The sequence below is a fragment of the Mandrillus leucophaeus genome, unplaced genomic scaffold (assembly GCF_000951045.1).
Source record: "Mandrillus leucophaeus isolate KB7577 unplaced genomic scaffold, Mleu.le_1.0 Scaffold76, whole genome shotgun sequence".
Classification (NCBI taxonomy): Eukaryota; Metazoa; Chordata; class Mammalia; order Primates; family Cercopithecidae; genus Mandrillus; species Mandrillus leucophaeus.
Genome location: NW_012108252.1, coordinates 5,251,499 through 5,272,717, shown reverse-complemented (window position 1 = coordinate 5,272,717; position 21,219 = coordinate 5,251,499). Strand labels below are relative to the sequence as shown.

The window sequence follows — 21,219 nt, the reverse complement described above, 5'->3', positions numbered from 1 at the left end:
CACTTAATACAGGAGACCACAGATTCATAAAGCAAGTCCTTAGAGACCTACAGAGAGACTTGGACTCCCACACAATAATAATGGGAGAGTTTAACACCCCATTGTCAATATCAGACAGATCAATGAGACAGAGGTTAACAAGGATATCCAGGACCTGCACTCACCTCTGCACCAAGCAGACCTAATAGACATCTACAGAACTCTCCACCCCAAATCAACAGAATATACATTCTTCTCAGCACCACATCGTACTTATTCTAAAATTGACCACATAGTTGGAAGTAAAGCATTCCTCAGCAAATATAAAAGTACAGAAATCACAACAAGCTGTCTATCAGACCACAGTGCAATCAAATTAGAACTCAGGATTAAGCAACTCACTCAAAACTGCACAACTACAAGGAAACTGAACAACTTGCTCCTGAATGAATACTGGGTAAATAACGAAGTGAAGGCAGAAATGAAGATGTTCTTTGAAACCAATGAGAACAAAGACACAACGTACCAGAATCTCTGGGACACATTTAAAGCAGTGTGTAGAGGAAAATTTATAGCACTAAATGCCCACAAAAGAAAGCAGGAAAGATCTAAAATTCACACCCTAACATCACAATTAAAAGAAATAGAGAAGCAAGAGCAAACAAATTCAAAAGCTAGCAGAAGGCAAGAAATAACTAAGATAAGAGCAGAACTGAAAGAGATAGAGACACAAAAAATCCTTCAAAATATCAATGAATCTAGAAGCTTGCTTTCTGAAAAGATCAACAAAATTGATAGACCACTAGCAAGACTAATAAAAGAGAGAAGAATCAAATAGATGCAATAAAAAATGATAAAGGGGTTATCCTGTCTCTTATACACATCTAGATGTGTATAAGAGACAGTCTCAAAAGAAGACATGCATACAGCCAACAGACACAGGAAAAAATGCTCATCATCACTGGTCATCAGAGAAATGCCAATCAAAACCACAATGAGATACCATCTCAGGCCAGCTAGAATGGCAATCATTAAAAAGTCAGGAAACAACAGATGCTGGAGAGGATGTGGAGAAATAGGAAGACTTTTACACTGTTGGGAGTGTAAATTAGTTCAAGCATTGTGGAAGACAGTGTGGGGTTTCCTCAAGGATCTAGAACTAGAATTACCATTTGACAAGGGTTATAAATCATGCTACTATAAAGACACATGCACACATATGTTTATTGCGGCACTATTCACAATAGCAAAGACTTGGAAGCAACCCAAATGTCCATCAATGATAGACTGAATTAAGAAAATGTGGCACATATACACCATGGAATACTATGCAGTCATAAAAAGGATGAGTTCATGTCCTTTGCAGAGACATGGATGAAGCTGGAAACCATCACTCTCAGCAAACTATCACAAGAACAGAAAACCAAACACTGCATGTTCTCACTCATAGGTGGGAACTGAACAATGAGATCACTTGGACACTGGGTGGGGAACATCACACACCAGGGTCTGTTGGGGCACTAGGGGAGGGATAGCATTAGGAGAAAAACCTAATGTAAATGATGGGTTGATAGGTGCAGCAAACCAACATGGCACATGTATACCTATGTATCAAACCTGCACGTTGAACTTAAAGTTCATCCTAGAACTTAAAGTATAATAATAATAATAATAATAGTAGTAATAAAAGATACTTTTCTGGGGTTTGTATCTCAAGAAGCCACACATTTTTCTAAAAGAGTTGTTTTTGGGTAAGGCACAGTAGTTTATGCCTATAATTCCAGCACTTTGGGAGGCCAACGTGGGAGGACTGCTTGAGCCCAGGAGTTTGAGACCAGCCTGGGCAACATGGCGAGACCCCATCTCCACAAAAAATTAGCTGGGTGCAGTAGTGTGTACCTGTAGTACCAGCTACTTGGGAGACTGAGGCAGGAGGATCACTTGAGCCTGAGAGGTAAAGGATGCAGTAAGCCACGATCCCACCACTGCACTCTAGCCTGGGCAACAGAGCAGGACTCTGTCTCAAAAAAATAAATAAAATTTAAAAGTTTTTTTCTAAGTGCACTTACTGTATTGTATTAATGCACAGTTGTATGCTTTGTGTAAGCATTTTATCTGAATTTTCTATAAAAAGTTTTTTAGTGGAGCAATATGAATTTTAGTTAGAATACAATCTGTCTAATTTATAATTATGGATACATCGTTTTACTTACAGCTGACTCACATCTTTCCAAAGTGTTAAATGTTTATAAAAATTCTACTATACATTGAGATATCACTCAGCAGTAAAAGGCCTGGTGTACTGATAATATACTATGGTGTAGAAGGACCTTGAAAACATTATGCTAAGTGAAAGAAGCCAGTCACAAAGGACCACGTATTGTATTATTCCATTTATATGAAATGTCCAGAATTTTAAAATCTATATAGATAGAAAGTAGATTAGTCACTGCCTAAGGCTGGAAAGATAGGGTATTGGGAGGTGATGGGTAAGGGAGTAGGGGGGATTCTTGGGCTTTAAAAAGTGTTCTAAAATTGATTTTGATGAAGGATGCCTGGGCAACATGGCTTTGTGGATGGACTTTCTGGGCAACTTTGTGGATACACTACTAAAAGCCATTGAATTATACACTTTATAAATAGATTAATTGTGTGGTATTTAAATCATCTCTCAAAAAAATCTGTTAAAAATTGTGCTTATTTTAGTTTAACCTATTGTCTGAAGCAATCCCACCTTCTCACACAAAAAAATCCCATTACCTAGTATTTTTACCATGTTTAGGATATGAAATATGTATTTGGAGGTTGACATAATGAAGAGAGATTGAGCATTAATATCTTTTTCATTCACATTTCTTGTTTGCTTGGAAGATCTTTGCTTTACTTACTCTCAAAGGACAACTTTCTGTAGAGATACATGGACTTAAACAATCTGTAAATGTACTAAACTTTATTTTTTCACATAAAGTTCCTGCATGTTTGTGCTATATTTATTTCTAAATACTTTTCAGGTTTTGTTATTGTTGAAATTGTATTTTTTCTTAAAAATTAGATTTTCTACTTATTATGGGACTGTAGAAATGAAATTTTTTTTGTATATTCATCATGTATCTAGCAACCATGTTAAAGTCTCATGCGATCTGATAGTTTTATAAGGGGAAACTCCTTTCACTTGGTTCTCATTGTCTGTCTTGCTTGCTGCCATGTAAGATGTGCATTTTGCCTTCCACCATGACTGTGAGGCCTCCCCAGCCATGTGGAATTGTGAGGCCATTAAACCTCTTTTACTTTATAAATTACCCAGTCTCAGGTATGTCTTTATCAGCAGTATGAAAGTGAACTAATAAAATAACTTTCTTCTATTTCTAGTTTGCTAAGAGTTTTTTATTATGTATGGACATTCATATACTAAACCCATTATTCCTAAATTCCCTTGAGACATGCACATATTATTTATATATACGCCATATGCATCTTTATAAGATTTTTGGAGAAGTCAGAAGACATACTTATAAAATTGGCTTTATTGATACAGGTAATGAAAACCTGATTACAGAATACTAGAAAGTTCTGCCTATCAACTTGAATCTTGTCTCTGTTTATACTATCTACACTCAATACCAAAGTGATCTCGTTCATCCCATGGCCTTAAACACCATCCATGGACTAATGACTCTCCAGTTGAACTCCTGAACCTCCCTGAACACAAGACTCATACAGCCAACTACCCTCTCAACATTTCCATGTGATTGTCTAAAAAGTATCTCAAACTTAACACGCTCCCAAATCAAATCTTACTTTCCCACCCCCAAACAAGGGTTCCCTATTTCAGCAAATTGCACATCATTTACCTACTGCTCAAGCCAAAATACCTTGGCCTCATCTGTGAGTCCTCTCTTTTTGCCACAATATACATACAACCTGCCACACACACACACACACACACACACACAAATCTGTGAGCTCAACCTCCAAAACTTATGCCAAGTATGACCCTTTCTCATCTCCCCAGGGATGATATGCCACTCCCTGGCTCCCAGCCATCCTCACTTCTTGCCTGACTTCCTGAGACCCAAAGAAAAACTGCTATGAGCAGGGAGAGCTTAGGTTCTAGCACTCAGTTACCTAGCCTTCTGCTCATCAGCAAACACCCAACTATCACTGCCTGTACCTGAGCTTCTCTGAAGATTTAAATACCCAAACCCTACCATTTAACTATACCAACTCCCTCCCCCAGGGCAACCAACCTGTCTTTTTGTTTCTGTTTCCTAGAAAGGGGTTAACACACTATGGGTATGTTCTCTCTGTCTCTGTCTCTCTGTCTCTCTCTCTCTCTGTCTCTGTCTCTCTCTCTCTCTCTGTCATCCTCTCTTCCTCTGTATTTCTCTCCCTCTGTCTCCCCTGCTCCCAAGACCCTCCATTGATTTTATACACACACACACACACACACACACACACCATATTGCTTTTGTTCTCAGAAAACATAAAGCCACCACACTAAACAACAGGCTGATTCCTCCCAAGCAAAGCTTCCTTCTTAGCCCCTAGATGTGCTGGTTTGGAAAGTATGAACATTCTCCCTCCTCAAAAAACCAATCAGTCATGATATTTCACGGTCCAGATGAAAGGCCATCAGGCTGGTGCCTGAAGAAACAAACAACCATAAATTGCAAATGACAAATGGTTGTTTTGCTCCTGAATCTGAAACACTCTCCTAGTGGTTGAGAATTTTTTTCTTACAAAATGTGACTAGGACCACAAAGATTCTGACCCTGGGGCATCTCTAGCATTTAATGTGATACACTGACATCTCTTTTACAGAGAATACATTTTTCAATGTCAAAGCTTTTAGCCACAAGGCAGTGTAACTTCAGTTGAGAAATAGGTGTTGACTGTAGCCAAGGTGAACATCATACAGCTTCAATAGAGTTGGGAGGGACCTCTTAGCTCCTAAACTCAAATGACTGACAGTATTGCTTCTATATAATGGTGAGACCAGGGTCTTGAGGAGCCTAAGACGAAAGAAAAGGAAGAATCTTTCTCATCAATATCACAGTGTGTTTGTCTATCAGGCTATCATTAGCAGTACCAATTTTGAATTCTCTCCTCAGAGACTGTTGTCAAATCTGACCACTTCTCACCATCTGGACTGGCACAGCCCTCAATCACATCCATCAGTTCTCACCTGCAACAGGTCTCCAGCCTTCTCTCATTCCTTGATTCCTCTTTGTCCTCTACAGCCTGTCCTTCACACAGCAACCCTAACCATCTTTCTAATCCACATATCAGATCTTGTAAGTTCTCTGCTCAAAATCCCCCAAACGTTTCCTTTCATCATCTAAACAAAAGCCAGACTCTTACTACAGGACTCAGAGACAGATCACTGCAGACCCACTGAAGCTTAAGAACCACGGCCCTCACTTGGACAGCCTCTGAAAACTGTGGAAGGGACCTAGTAATGTGTTTTCATGGAATGGGCATGTTTTTGTAAAGTTTGCAAAAGGAAGATACGTTTTTATTCTTTCTCTGCAAGGGCCTTCAAACTTGATCCTTGTGACACCTGGACCTAAGTGGCCTAGAAGGTCTGGCTGACCTAGATGCTGACCTCTTCTCCCCCAGCATCAACCCCAGTCACCACCTTTGAGCCCCTTCCACCACCATCGTGCCCTTTCTAGCTTAGGCTTCGCACTGGCCGTTCCTTTTGCCTGGAGCTCGCCTTCCTCTTATGTTATGAGAGGTTGCCCATACCCACTTTTTGCCCCAACTTCAGATACTCTAATGTATTTTTAAATTTTCTTTTTCTGGTAGGATTTTATTGGTGTCTAGAATAGCATATTTATCATTCTTGTGTTTATACAAGGGCTGGGGTGCTGCTCATTTCCTCAATAGCCTCAACTTCTAGAAAATACTGTACCGGCTCATAATAGGCTTTCAATAAATATCTATTAACACTTATGCCCAAAAGAATATAAAGCTCAAACACATATTTGTACCCCAGTGTTCATGGCAGCTCTATTCATGATACCCAAAAGGTGGAAACAACCCAAATGTCGATCAATAGATGAATGAATAATAAAATGTGGTATAGCCATATAATTGGATAATATTCAGCCTTAAAAAGTAATGAAATTTTGATACAGGCCACAACATGGATGAACCTTCAAAGCATTACACAAAGTGAAATTATCCAGACACAAAAGAATAAATGGTGTTTGATTCTATGTATATGGGGCACCTAGAGTAGGCAGTTTCACAGAAACCAAAAGTAGAATGGGGGATAGCGGGTGGGGAGAATAGGGAGTTGATGTTTTATGGGTAGAGAGTTTCAGTCTGGGATGATGAAAAAGTTCTGGAAATGGTGATGATTGCACAACATGATGAATGTAGTTAATGCCACTGAATTATACACTTATAAATGGTTACAATGGTAAATTTTATGCTATGTATATTTTCCCACACACACAAAATACATATATAGAAAGAAAAAGACCCTTTATCCATATGTTGTAAGGTGGACTGTATAAATCTCTGTTCCTTGTCACCCAGAGGGCCTATGGATGCCCTTGACCAATCTTAGGAAGCAGGCAAATGTGGGGAGAGAGTGATAAATGCCAAAGCTTTTCCAGAAAATTGGGGATTTTGATCTTAGGAATCCTTTTCTAATTCCCAAGAGATGGTTAAATTACGAAAGAAAAGAAAAACTACCAAAATGAGACACAGGCATATCTGAAAGATGGCATTTTAAAAGGAGGCTTTAAAAAGTATAAAGTTTAATATACACACACCCCCCATACACATACATACATGCACCTCTAATTTGTGTTATTCCATGGTAGAACACTCCTCCTCTACTCACACTGAAGTCATAGACACACCATCCTGATATAATAAAATGCTTTTAATTTCAAGATCTGGAGTAAAACTAACAGGAAAGCAAATTGTACAGCTGATGAGGCCTGGGAGTGAACATACTGAGTCCTTTGGAACCGTGCTTTAACTCACCGAAATGTAATTAGGTTTGAAGAGCCATCATTTTACCAAGCAATCAAGAATCCATAACTGAACCTTGATCTGTGCAGTCTAATCATCAAATATGCATTGTCTTTATAACGCTTAGCTCCCATTACAATGAAAGAGTTTTGGGGATAATTCTCATCTCACATAAATGAAAACACAACTTACTAACATGTTTGAATTATCTTTTACAAAATAAGTTACTCTTCCCTTGCTTTTAATAATAAGGGTCCCAGAGTTCATTGATCTTGTTCAGAAAATGGAATACCATGAGCTTCTTGGGCCTAGCACATCATATTCATATCATATTCATATAATCATAACTGGAGATTTATACCAAGATATTATGGCCTACAGTCACATGAGGCCATGAACAATTAGATTCACTATTTTTAAAATATTAAAGAACTGACCAAAGAAAAATATTTTTAGAATTTAAATTATTTATGATCACAAAAATTTTCAAATTCATATTTTAAAAGGTAATATTGCATTTATATATCTCATATACACTTTTTGGCTAACTCCTAGCCTATTCTGATTTCCCAAAAAATAGAGACTTTGCCTATCCACATTTAACTGCTAAGTTGTGCCAATGAAAATGAAGAGCCAAGTTTTGTTCTGTGTATTTCCCTGTTCCACACACAGATTGTTGAACTCCAATTCATCATCAGACTCACCTACTATGAGATTGTCTTGGGATGGGAAGTGTAAAAAAATGAGGAATCTCCAAACCCACTTCTTGTGTTATATAAAGCCCTGGGCTCTATCTTTGCACTGAGAATGTTGCTACTCAAAGTGTGGTCTGCAGACCAGCAGCATCAACATCACCTCCTGGGAAGCTTGTTGGGAACACAGGAACCCCCTAACTACACCCCCTATCTACAGAATCAGGATCTGCTTTTCAACGTGATCCCAAATGATTACATGCACATTACAGTGAGAAAGATGCTGTCTTAGGAAATGAGATCTTATTATTGATGTTCTTGATTTTAAATGCTGCATCTCCTGCTCAGAAGCAAAGAAGATAAGAAAAGTATTGAAAGGATGGAGGACTTCAAAAGAGTTTTTGGATCAACTTATTTAATGCTTCTCTGGATGGCTCATAGGTGCAGTTGGGCAACTTATAATGCCTTTCAGAGGTTCAGAGGCTTTTGATGTGATCTCAGCAAACGTAACTAAAACCAAGTATCTACAAAGGGTATAGTAGGGCCCACCAAATCTTCATATCGTTTTGTTTGTTCTGTTTTGGTTTTTGTGTTGTTTCCTTTTTGTTCTTTGTTTTTTTGTTTTGTTTTGTGATCCCACTTTGCACCATCATCTGAAAGCTGAGTTTCTGATTCCTCAAGGGGGCAGGCATTCTCCACAATGCTGCCTCACCCATGATCACGGAGGCAGCATTAGTCATAGACTTGTAAGTGCAAACAAAAAGATTTGAAGGTTAAGTCAATTATTCAAACTAGCTTTAATATAGGATTTGGGTTGCTGATTTTTTGAGAAAATGACTTAACCAGTTGTAAGATGTCTAGTCCAGACATTAAAGATTTTTTATGCTAAATTAATTTCAAGGACTATGAAATAGGCTTGGATTTTGACCTCATCTTAGAATCCCTGGACTCCTAAACTTCATTTAGGCTCCTGCCCCAATACTATGTGCCTCTGACAGATAGCATTCCATCAAACCTTTCCTTTGCATAACACTTACCATGTTTTATTATAATTACCTGGCCAACTATGTTTGTTTCTCATTAGATTGTGACCCCTATGAAGGCAAAGACAATGTCTTACTCCTATTTGTATCACAGATACCCATAAAAGTGTCTGGCACATACTAGGTACTTAATAATTACGAGCTGAATGAATTGATAAATAAACATAATTGATAGAAATTGAGGTATTAAAAGTAGGGCAAGCAGTCTAAACAACAACTTACTTTTCAAGTATGAAATATGTATTAGTCTGTTTTTGCATTGCTATAAAGAAATACTGGAGACTAGGTAATTTATAAGGAACACGGGTTTATTTGGCTCACAGTTCTGCAGACTGTACAAGAAGTATAACACCAGCATCTGCTTCTGGTGAGGCCTCAGGAAGCTTCCACTCATGGCAGAAGGTGAAGGGGAGCAGGAGTGTCACATGGCAAGAGAGAGGGGAGGAGGTGCAGGCTCCATTAAACAGTCAGCTCTGGCATGAACTAATTTATTACTTTAGGGAAGGCAGCAAGCCATTCATGAGAGATCCACCCTCATGACTCAAACACTTCTCACTAGGCCTCACCACCAACACTGGGAATCACATTTCAACATGAGATCTTGGGGGGGGGGGTAAATATCTAGAGTGTATCAAAATGCTATATAAAAGTCAGTGGATTATAATATATTTAATTTATAGCCCATTTATTCAGAACTTGTAAAACATGCATTTTCATTAGACTACACTTTATGCTTTTGTACTATCTGTGAAGAAGATTACACATGATGGTATAGACTTAATTGACTTGGCAGCAATTTAGGTACTATCCATTTATATACTATTAATAGGTTAAATTATCACATTTTAAAATAGTACATCAAATACTATAAAGACCTATTTACAAAAACAGAATTTTGACCAGGAAAGTTCCTTCCTATAATGAAGAGAAATAAGATTTCATTTCTTTAAATGAAATAAAATTTTGATTAAGCCTACTCATAACTGAGATTGGTCTTCCCTGTGAGGCATCAAATTTGGGGAATTTTTATTATAAGTCATGTATAAGAAAATGACATTTTTCAATGGGAAGTAAATGAGCACTTTGATATCTGTGGAATAGGATTGTCTCCTTCTCAAATGTTTGAGTATGCACATAACAACACTCAATATATGTTCCCTATATTGGAGCCTTGAGGTCCAATGATCAGAATGTATGAACAAACAGAAATCACCAGATTCCATCCCAGTAATAAGACGTGTTCTCGTAAGACTTTCAGTGCTTCTATCCTTCATATGCTGTGTGAGCTAGGATCCCAGCTGGAAGCAGATGGTATATTCCAACTGGATAACTGAAATAAGCTTAATAAAGAGACTGCTTTACAAAGGCAAAGACAGAGCTGACAGTAACCCACAGCAATGGTGAAGCACCCAGGGGCTAACAAAGTGATGAGGGAGCCATCGCCACATCAAGTCCCAGAGGAGCAAAGGAAGGAAGTGGCTACCAGCAGTGGGAGAGAGCTATAGCTGTAGCTGTAGGAGGGGCTGCTGCGGCCTTCAGAAGAGGAAAGATGCCCTGGCCAACCCACTGCCCTGTAGGAAGAGAAACCATAGATTAAACCGTTCACTGACTTCACTCTTCTCTCTCCCATCCATGGTTCTCCTGCTGGTGCCTTCCATTGATCCAACTCAACAGGAAGTCAAAGAGTAAGAGAGGCAAGCTGAGGGAGTCCATAGAGGTCAGCCTCATAGGGCACAAAGCACAGCCTCATGAGGTACACAGGCGGGGGAATGGTAGAAAATGGATTTGAAGGATGAGATGGAAGAACATTGCCAGGTACACCCTTTCTAAAATACTGCAAAGTATTTAAAATCTCATTCATTAACTCTTTTTTTTTTTTTTTTTTGCCATACACATTCCTAAGAATTAAGAGAGAATTAAGATATATAATAACAACAGATTTTTAATAACAATGACATTTGGTAGTTACAATATTATTTTCATAGAAACACAAGATTCATTGATTAATTAACTTAAAGATATGGTAAAGTCTTCTCTGTATCTCCTTCAAAGCTGCTGAAATGAATTAAAAGAAGGAAAAATTGGAAAGAAAATTTTATCTACTGTGAGGCTAGGTATGGTGGCTCACATCTATAATTCCAGCAGTTTGGAATGCTGAAGTGGGAGGATTGCTTAAGAACCAGGAATTTGAGACCAACTTGGACAATAAAGTGAGAGCCTGTCTCTACTAAAAATGAAAATAATTTAAAAATTAGCCAGGCATGATGGTGTGTGCCTACAGTCCCAGCTATTTGGGGCCCTGCAGCAAGATCTCTTGAGCCCAGGAATTCAAGGCTGCAGTGAGCTACGATTGTACCACTATGCTCCAGCCTAGGTGACAGAGCAAGACTTCAACTCTAAAAAACAAATAAAGAAATGAAAAAATTGATCCATGAAACTAGCAAAGAGCTACAATTCTCAGATCACAGGCTATAAGAATTATCTGTCAAACAGAGTATAACTTTTATTAAATCAGTGAACAACCCTAAAAGGTGATATAGTTCTCCACAGATCTTAACTGGCTCTCAAATTTCTCTCTATGTAAGGAGAGAATACAGAAAGGCCCAACACTGGGTGGTGAGAACTGGCAAAAAGTGGGGGACATCTGTGTGAAGGGGCTGGTTCCCTACCAGAGTGAACTGATGGAGAAAGTGACACCGATGGGAGTCGATGGGAGTACTGTGTGAATCCTTCATGTTTATTATCTGCAAAACTGAAAACCTTAACATAGAGAAATAATCTTGAGGCAAGAGATGTAGGAAAATAGAAGGGAAAGAGCAATTCCCTTTGTAGTTGACTTGCCCTGCCACTCTTCATAAATGCTAAACCAAGTCAACAAGTAGTGGTAAAGCACCAAATATCTGTCTACCCTCCCGCAACTCACACACAGTAAGTTGGGATATATGATCTGTCTGAATGATCTGCTCACTTGCTACACAACTTTTTTGAACAGAAGACATTGCAGAGTTGTAAGGATTTTTTATGAGAAAAAATATCCAATCTAAAGCTAATGTCTCCCCCAAATCACTGTCTCCATCCCTTCTACCTATTCTTGAGCAAATAGTAGGTTTGGATAGAATTACCTCTATTTGGAAATGGATAATAAATGCAAAGCCATTAACATGCATAGATTCTATGTGCACAGTTATTATTTTTATATAAAGGAAAGACTTATCAGCAAATGGCAGATAAATACAGTTCAGAAAAATCGCCCAAGAAATACAGATAATTTTCTGATAAATTATTCTCCATACATTCAAAAAATTGAATATATGAACTCTTTTTAAAAAATAAGTGCAAAATGAGCTAGCCAAGCCAGAAAATAAATTGAAGACAACCGTAAAACCATTTCAGAAGTGAAGCCTACTTAGAAACTGTTGCTTAACAAGAGAGTCAACTATCTGTACGACAGACTTTTAAATGTAAGGAAACTCATAGGAACATCAGGAAAAAATGAAAAATGTTCAGAATTAATAGTTATGGAGGGCAATAGGTAATAGATGTCCCTGTAGTAGATAACAGAACAAATACGTTCTGCATTTGAAAGCCACAATGAAAATATCTTTACAAAAAAATAAAGGAAAATATGACTCTTCAGATCAAAGGAACTACCATTTTCCATTTAAAAAAAAAAAAAAACACAATGACTTACAGTGAGAGATACCAAAGAGAAGTTACCAAACTTTCAGTGCTTAAAAATAACTTGATCAGCATCAAAGTCAAAAAAAAAAAAAAAAAATTGCAGGAGTGGGAGGGATGGAAGCGGGCAAGCCATCTACAAAGAAGAAATAGTCAGTCTAGCTCAGACTTTTCCAGAGCAAGGGTCAATGCCAGAACACAATGGAATGATATCTTAGAGAATTATGAGGGGCAAAAAAACATGATTCTATAATTTTATACACATTCATTTGTTCATAGAAACAACCAACAGGCATTTGGAATTTAAAACACTTTGGCCCTGTTTGAAAACAAACCCTTTTAACTAAACACTAAATCAACCTGTAAGATGCTCAAAAAAGAGGAGGTCATTGATGAAAGGGCTAGTGGTGTTCTGACTGCATTTAGATCCAAGACTAACACTCAGCCCACAAAGCATGGACCTGCCTCAGGACCTTTGCAACTGCTGTTCCTTCTTCTGCATGTCTCACCTTGTTCAAGTCTCTGTCCAAACTCGTGACTTCAGAAACCTGTTCCCTGATGACACTATCAAAAATAACCCTCCCATCACTCTCCAGTCTCCTAATGTGCTTTATTTTTTTAACATGTATTGCTGCCTGACAAAGTATATATGTAATATATGTATTGTCTGTCTCCTCTAACACAATATAAGCTCATCTGCTCTTTGACAATTTACTGCTGTATTCTCAGTGCTTGGAGCAGTACCTGGGATGAAAAGGACATTCAAAAAGATGTATCTGTTGATTGAATGAACTAAGGGAATTATGATCAAATTTGCAAATGCTAAAAACTTTGAAAACATAAAACTAACACTATGTATTAGTCCATTTTCATACTACTGTAAAGATACTACCTGAGACTAGGTAATTTGTAAACAAAGAGGTTTTATTGACTCACAGTTCTGCATGGCTGGAAAGGCCTTAGGAAACTTACAATCATGGCAGAAGGGGAAGCATGCATGTCTTACATGGCAGCAGGAGAGAGAGAAAGAGCAGGGGAAACTGTCACTTTTAAACTATCACATCTTGTGAGAACTCACTCACTATCATGAGAACAGCATGGGGGAAACCATCCCCATAATCCAGTCACCTCCCACCAGGTCCCTTCCTGAACACATGGGGGCTACAGTTCGAGATGAGATTTGGGTGGGGACACAGAGCCAAACTATATCACACTATAACTGCAGCAAATGGTAAAAGGGGGGCTAAGTGATGTGCGCTCATTTCCTCAACTTTAAGAATAAGAAATCTATCAATAAAGTCTACATTTGACAAACTGTAAAACAATCACTTGATCACTTTTGAAAGTCAATGAGATATTTTAAGCTTTGTCATTGTAAGTGATTTTCACCATCTTCTGAACATTTGCACCTTGTGGCTTACTAGGGCTCTCTGAGAAAGTGACAAGTAGAGAGAGCAAGAGCACAGACCATGGCCAATGACAGTGATGATGTACTTCAAGTTAGACTAGTCAAACATAAATATTCAAATATGAATATATAATGTGGTTAGCGTTGTCAAGGATTTGGGGAAACAGGGGCTCTCAAACATGATGGATGGCAATGTAAAGGGATACAACACTTTTGGGGGCACCTGGGCAATATATAGCAAAATTTACAATGTGCATATTCACTCACCAAGTAATTTCATTTCTAAGAAAATTGTATGCAGACTCATTTGCAGTGTGGACAAGGATGTTCATTGTAGTACTGAAAATATTAGCAAAAAGTGGAAACAAGTCTAACTCTTCATCATAAAGAACTGGTTAATGATATTTCAAAAGTAAATACTAAGCAGTTTTATAAATCGAATGAAGTAGATGTGTACATATTGATATTCAAAGCATGTGCTCTACCACTGAGCTATACATGCTAACATATATTGATATGTAAAAGTACACAGAATATAATATGAAGTGGAAAAAGCAAGCTGTAGAACAACATATATGGTATGATTTCATTTATGTAAAATAAATATTTAAACCTATATATATAAGTGATTCCAACTCTATGATGTTTGCATGGAAAATATCTGGAAAGAAGCTTCCCACGTGTTCATGGTAATCACCCCTAGGAACTGAATATGAGGGAGAGAATGGAAAATAGGGATATTTACTGCATAAACTTCTATAATATTTGAATTTTTAAAAAGCATACATTACTTTCATCATAGAAATTATCTTCTAAAAGTCTTACACATTTCTAAACACATTTATTTGATGTCCTCCATAAGCTGAACCCACAAAATGCCACATTTTGTGTCATCAGAAGATGGATTTAGCAAGAAACATAGTTCAACCTCACAAAGTATCTATAATCACACATAGACTAAACCGTAAGCTCCTTGAAGACAGGGTAAGGGGTATTTTCATCACCATTTATCCCAAGTACCTATCACAGTGCTTTGTACATAGAAAGTGTTCAATAAATATTTGCTAACTAAATGAGTTACTGGATGAATGAATGAAGGCATATGTTAAGAACCTGAAGTTATCTGTAACTCAGTGTCCCTACCGCACTTATTCTTCCATGAAGCCAGATTTGTTCATTTGCAAAATCAAACTATAGATGTTTTATGATCAACCCTGGATGTTATAAGCCTAAGTCCATGTGAGAACAGGCATCTGACTGGTGATGGGGAATGCCACTTCTTATCCGAGGCTGTCACCCACATTGTCAGCGCCTCAGGGCTTACAGGCATGGCAACAACTTAGATTCTTGTGTTATGTTATTTGTGCCTTTTTGATCCCATACTGTTTTGAAGACCATTCCAGAGAAGTGTGGGGCAAAATCTGTAGGTGTGGCATCAAATTAATAACTGCAGGTGTTAAAGTGCATTCCTGCAAACACATGGATCTCATACCCAACCCACCCAGGAGGGCAGCATGTACCTGCCCTTGCCTGATGTTTCGTGTACCACACAAGAACACTGACATGGTATGGAACATGACACCAACCCCACCTTCTGGTTTTCCAGTAGGTCTTCTCTGCTCTACCCATCCAGTACAGAGCATGTCACTAAGAAAAATTTTAACTTCAATCAGTTAATATCCTCTTTTCTTGTTTATTATCTAGATTTTTCTTTCTTTCATTTCTTTTTCTGCTTGCTTTGGATTTAGTTTGCTTTTCTAGTCTCTTAAGGTGGAAATTAGACCTTTCTTCTTTTCCAAGATAGACCCTTTGTAAATTTTATTTTATTTTAGATTCAGGGGAGTACATGTGCAAGTTTGTTACGTGGGTATATTGCATACTGGTGGGGACTGAACTTCTAATGTACCCATTACCCAAACAGTGAACACTGTCCCCAGTAGGTAATTTTTCAACCCTTGTCCCTTCCCACCCTCCCCATTTTGAGGTCCCCAGTGTCTATTATTTTCATCTTTAGGTCCATGTGTACATACCATTTAGCTCTCACTTATAAATGAGAACATGCAATATTTGGCGTTCTGTTTCTGAATTAGCTCACTTAGGATAATGGCATCCAGCTCCATCCACACTGCTGCAAAGGACATTATTTCATTATCTTTTATGGCTGTTTTTTTTTCTTATTTAAACTAAGAAGCTCTCATTTTACTAAAACCAATAATGCTTGTGAAAAAATGACTATGTTTCCTGATTTTCACTAAGTTTCATTTTAAATTGGGAAACTTGGTGATATGGTTTGAAAGGATAAGTGCATTAGGGACATAAAGTTACAGATAAATTCAGGTTCTTAACATATGCCTTCATTCATTCATCCAGTAACTCATTTAGTTAGCAAATATTTATTGAATACTTTCTATGTACGAAGCACTGTGATAGATACTTGGGATAAATGATGATGAAAATATCCCTTACCCTGTCTTCAAGGAGCTTACGGTTTAGTCTGTGTGATTATGGATACTTTGTGAGGTTGAATCATTTTTCTTGCTAAATGTGTCCCCACCCAAATCTTGTCTTGTAGCTCCCACAATTCCCACGCATTGTGGAAGGCACCTAGTGGGAGATGATTGAATCATGGGGGCAGGCCTTTCATGTGCTGGTCTCATGATAGTTTATGGGTCTCATGAGACCTGGTGGTTTTTAAAATGGAAGTTTCTCTGCACAAACTCTCTTTCTGCCTGCTGACATCCACATAAGATGTGACTTGCTCCTCCTTGCCTTCCGCCATGATTGTGAGGCTTCTCCAGTCACTTGGAACTGTAAGTTTGCCATTAAACCACTTTCCTTTGTAAACTGCCCAGTCTCAGGTATGTCTTAATCAGCAGCATGAAAATGGACTAATACAGTACATTGGTGCCACTAGAGTGGGGTGCTGCTTAAAAAAATAGTTGAAAATGTGGAAGCAACTTTGAAATTGGGTAACAGGCAGAGGTTGAAACAGTTCAGAGGGCTCAGAAGAAGATAGGAAAAATGTGGGAAAGTTTGGAACTCCCTAGAGACTTGCTGAATGTCCTTGACCAAAATGCTGATAATGATATGGACAATGAAATCCAGGCTGAGGAGGTCTCAGATGGAAATGAAAAATTTGTTAGGAACTGGAGCAAAGGTGACTCTTTTTATGTTTTAGCAAAGAAACTGGCAGCATTTTTCCCTTACCCTAGAGATTTATGGAACTTTGAACTTGAGAGAAATTATTTAGGCCATGTGGTGGAAGAAATTCCTAAGCAGCAACGTATTCAAGAGGTAACTTGGGTGCTGCTAAAGGCATTCAGTTTTATAAGGTAAGCAAAGCATAAAAGTTCAGAAAATTTGCAGCCTGACAATGTGATAGAAAAGAAAAACCCCTTTCTAAGGAGAAATTTAATCAGTATACACACACATGTGTTTACTGATTTAACATCGATCTGTCATCAGACAATGAGAATCATGACTGTTTTTTTGACCGGTGAGCCAACAAGTATCTCAACAAATATTTGTCGGTTAAAATAAAACATAAAAGAAGTGAATTTTATTCCCTCTTTTAATAAATGTTTATAACTATAAGTTGGTTACAGAAAGTAAGAGGAATGGAGTCCCTATTTCACTCATATTCAAAGTGGGCTTTCCTACCTAGGATGAAATTTGAGTAGTGTTTAGATTGAAGGGAAGGGGCAGTATTTGGTACAAGGGAAATGTTGTGAGACCCAAGGAGGGACAGGAAAAGGTGATATTCTAAAAGGGAAAAAAGAGAGATGAAAAAGCTCATTATATCAAGTGATATAGATTGGATGTCCCCCTCCAGGTATCACATTGAGATTTAATCCCCAGTGTTGTACATGGGGCCTGGTGGGAGGTGTTTCAGTCCTGGGGGTGAATCCTGGGGATGGGGCCTTGGTGCTCACTCGCAATAGTGAATAAGTTCTCCTGAGATCTGGTTGTTTAAAGTCTGTGACACTGCCCCCGCCCACCCCCACCCCGCTCTTGCTCCTGCTCCCACCATACAACTTGCCAGGCTTCTGCTTCACCTTTCTCCATGACTGAAAGCTTCCTGAGGACTCACTGGAAGCTGAGCTGACTCCTGTACCACACTTTCTATACAGCCTACAGAATCATCAGCCAATTAAAACTCTTTTCTTTATAAATTACCCAGTCTCAAGTATTTCTTTATAACAATGCAGGAACGGCCTAATACATTAAGGAAGCCAAGGAATTAGGGCAGAAAACAGAGTTGGAAATTGGAAAGGTTAACCAAGAAGTGAGAACTTTGGAATGTCACTTGGGAATGGGAAAGCCGAGGCCAAGTTGATTAGGGAGAAGGAGGCTAATTGAGGCAGCAATTTGGATCCTGTGGAGCCAAAAGAATGTGATGAGGAAGGTCTTTGTTCACAAGGAGTTCCAGGTGTGAACTTAGCACACCTGGAAGGAAACCTTAGCCAGAGGACTCAGAGGGAATGTGGGAAAGAGCTGAGGACCTTTGTAAACTTATCAGTCCTGTGTGCTGTTCCAGTTATTGAGTACCCAAGTGCTAAGTCTGGGAGAAATACATCAAATATTAGATTATTCATGTGAGAACATAAAGATGAAAGTTGCTGCCTTGGCAAACAAGCAGGCTCTCATTTAGCCCTACCCCGTGAGATGACTAGATCTATGTTCAGTCTCTTGTAAAGGACAGTCTCCATGCCTAAGAAAATGACAGTGAAGAACAAGAATGAACTGTGCATCAGGCCGAATCTGCTCTGTATACCCAAGCCTGCTGTGGCTTCTTGCTGGTTCTGACATCTACAGTGGTATCTTCGGAATTATGTTATTTTCAATTGCCCTTCAGGCATTGTCTCTCCCTTCCTTGCTTCCCTCCCTTCCTCCCTTCCTTCCTTCCTTCCATCCTTCCTTCCTTCCTTCCTTCTTTCTTTTTTTGAGACGAGGTTTTGCTCTGTCACCCAGTGCAGTGATGCAATTATAGCTCAGTGCTTCCTCGAACTCCTGGGCTCATCAAGAGTTCCTAACACCTCTGTCCTGAAAGCTCTGAGCTTGCAGCCATGAACCACCACACCATGTATTTCTTTATAAATTAAAAAAAAAAAAAAAAAAAAGACTGAGCGTGGTGGCTCACACCTAATCCCCAGCAAGGCCAGGGCAGGGGGATTGCTTGATTCCAGGAGTTCAAGACTAGCCTGAGCAACATAGGGCAATCCTGTCTCTATGAAAAATTAAAAATTAGCTGGGCATGGTTGTACATGCCTGTAGTCCCATCAGGAGGCTGAGGTGGGAGGCTTGTTTGAGCCCAGGAAGTCAACACTGCAGTGAGCCATGACAGCACCATTGCACTCCAGGCTGGGTGACAGAGTGAGACCCTATCTAAAACAAAAAATAGCTTGGTGCCAATCCGAAATCCCATGAAATGCTGTAGACTGTAGTATTAGGCTGGTGCAACAGTAATTTTTGGGTTTTGCCATTGAAAGTAATGGCAAAAATTGCAATTACTGTTGCATCAACCTAATAATAATAGATAATATTAATAGATAATAGATGACATTGATTGAGCTTACTTTATGCCAGGCTCTAAGAACCTTATATGTATATGTATCAACTTACATGCATTAACTTCTTTAATGTTCACAAAAAGTACATGAAATAGTTACTATTATTATTCCCATTTTGCAGATGGGAAAAATGAGGCCCAGGGAGATTAATGTCATTCAGCAAAGTGTCGGAAGGCCCAGACCAGCCAATCTGACTCCAGAGCCTAGCTCTTAATCGTGACACTATACCTTAAATTTGTACATATCTTACAATTTACAAAGCCCTTTGGAAGAGATACAAATATTACATGATCCTCTCAACAATGCTTCAAAGTGAGTAAGGAACATCTTTGTTTCCATTGCAGAGATAGGGAAACTGAGGCTCAGAGACATTCAATTACTGGAGTAGGAGATCACTAACACCAGTATCAGGCTAGGTGGGGCCTGAAATCCATGACTCCTGACTCCTACAATGCCACACCATCTCTCACTTCTGCTTTAGCAGCCTTCCTGAGGATTAAATTGCATCTACACAATCAGATATGTAGAGGGATAAAGGCTGCATCTAGGGTTTCTTGGGTTTGGCATGAAGGTCCTGATGTCTGAAAACATGACTTTATCTCTAACTTGAAATATGATTTCAGACGGCCTCAATGTCAAGGAGTAGTGTGGGAAGAGAATGGAAGAGGAGAAGCTGACCAAGTGAGCGGGATCTAATAGCTGGCTCAGAAAATGACCCTTCCTTGGAGCGGCTGGCTGTCGCCTGTCAGAGCGGCCCTGCTGCGGCAGCAGCTCGAGAGAGTGTCCAAAAAGCAGTGCAAGGATGCAAACACAGAGAAAAGAGGCATGCGAGACCAGACCCACAACCGGAGCCCTTTATTATGCCTCTTCTGGTTAACGCCTCTTGTCTTCATGCCCTCTCTTCCCCACCCATCCATGCCGTGTCCACGGTGCCAAACGTTGTAATTCCACTCTGGGCTGCCGCCAATATGTTTCTGTCTTATTTCTCCAATACCCCAGGAACAAATCAATTCTTTTGGGTCTTCTGATGGTTTCTAGTAGCCAGGACATTGCAGCCCTGGCTCATACTACCCACTAACTCATCATTCTTCCATTACACGCTTCACACCGAACCGCGTTTGCTTCCGATCCGCAGTGACCCCCTCCCTCTTTTTTTAACTGCAGTCCAATAATGCTGACATGGTTAGGAATCGGAAGTCATGGCTATTGCGGCCAACTCCCCGATAAGCGGAAGCTTGGGGCAGGGATGGGAAAGCCTAGAACGTGCCTCCGTCCTTAGCAACATCATCTACTCCCCTCACTCGCCCCCCAGGCACTGCTGGCCAAGGGGCAGCCGCAAAAACCACGCCACCCGGGGTTCCTACCCCTTGCCTCCTGCCGCCGCGGCGGCTGCTATAGAAACACCAGGCGTACACATGGGGCTGAAATTAAACACCCATCCTGGACGTGGACCCGAGCGGGATCTGCCTGCTGCCGCGGTCACCATGGCAACATGCCGAGAGGAGGGCAGCGGCCGGCGCGGCGCGGGGATACTCACTCCATCGCGGGGCTAGGCGGCCGGGCGCGCTGCTGCGGGGCTCACCGGCGCTGCTCGCCTCTCCCGGAGCCGAGTGCTCTGGCCGCGCTGAGCGCGAGGTGGAGCTGGGAGTCGTCTCCTCTCCCCGCCCGCACCCCCTCCTCCCCTGGAGGGTTGAAAGTGAATGCTCAGGCTCTCTCAGCTCCCAGCCTGCGAATAAAACGGGAAGCAATTGGATAATGTTGTTCACTGGGCGCTAGACAAGCCACCCCACTTCAGGGTTTCAGGGAGGGAGCGCGCTGGCAGCTGCGCGTCGGGTGAGGTGGCCACCAGCTAGCAGCGC

General features: G+C 39.8%; 1 protein-coding gene across 3 annotated transcripts in view; it reads right to left on the bottom strand.

Annotated features, from left to right (window-relative positions):
* Nucleotides 1-20,982, bottom strand: part of PALM2 (paralemmin 2) — a 322,636-nt gene extending 301,654 nt beyond the window's left edge. The window contains exon 1 of one of the 3 annotated variants that reach the window (XM_011966381.1): nt 20,898-20,982. In XM_011966381.1, coding sequence (XP_011821771.1) covers nt 20,898-20,902 — 5 coding nt within the window. In that variant the 5' untranslated portion in view covers nt 20,903-20,982. The remainder of the gene's footprint in view (nt 1-20,897) is intronic. The other 2 variants (XM_011966382.1, XM_011966379.1) reach the window with 2 other exon arrangements.
* Nucleotides 20,983-21,219: the final 237 nt, after the last annotated feature.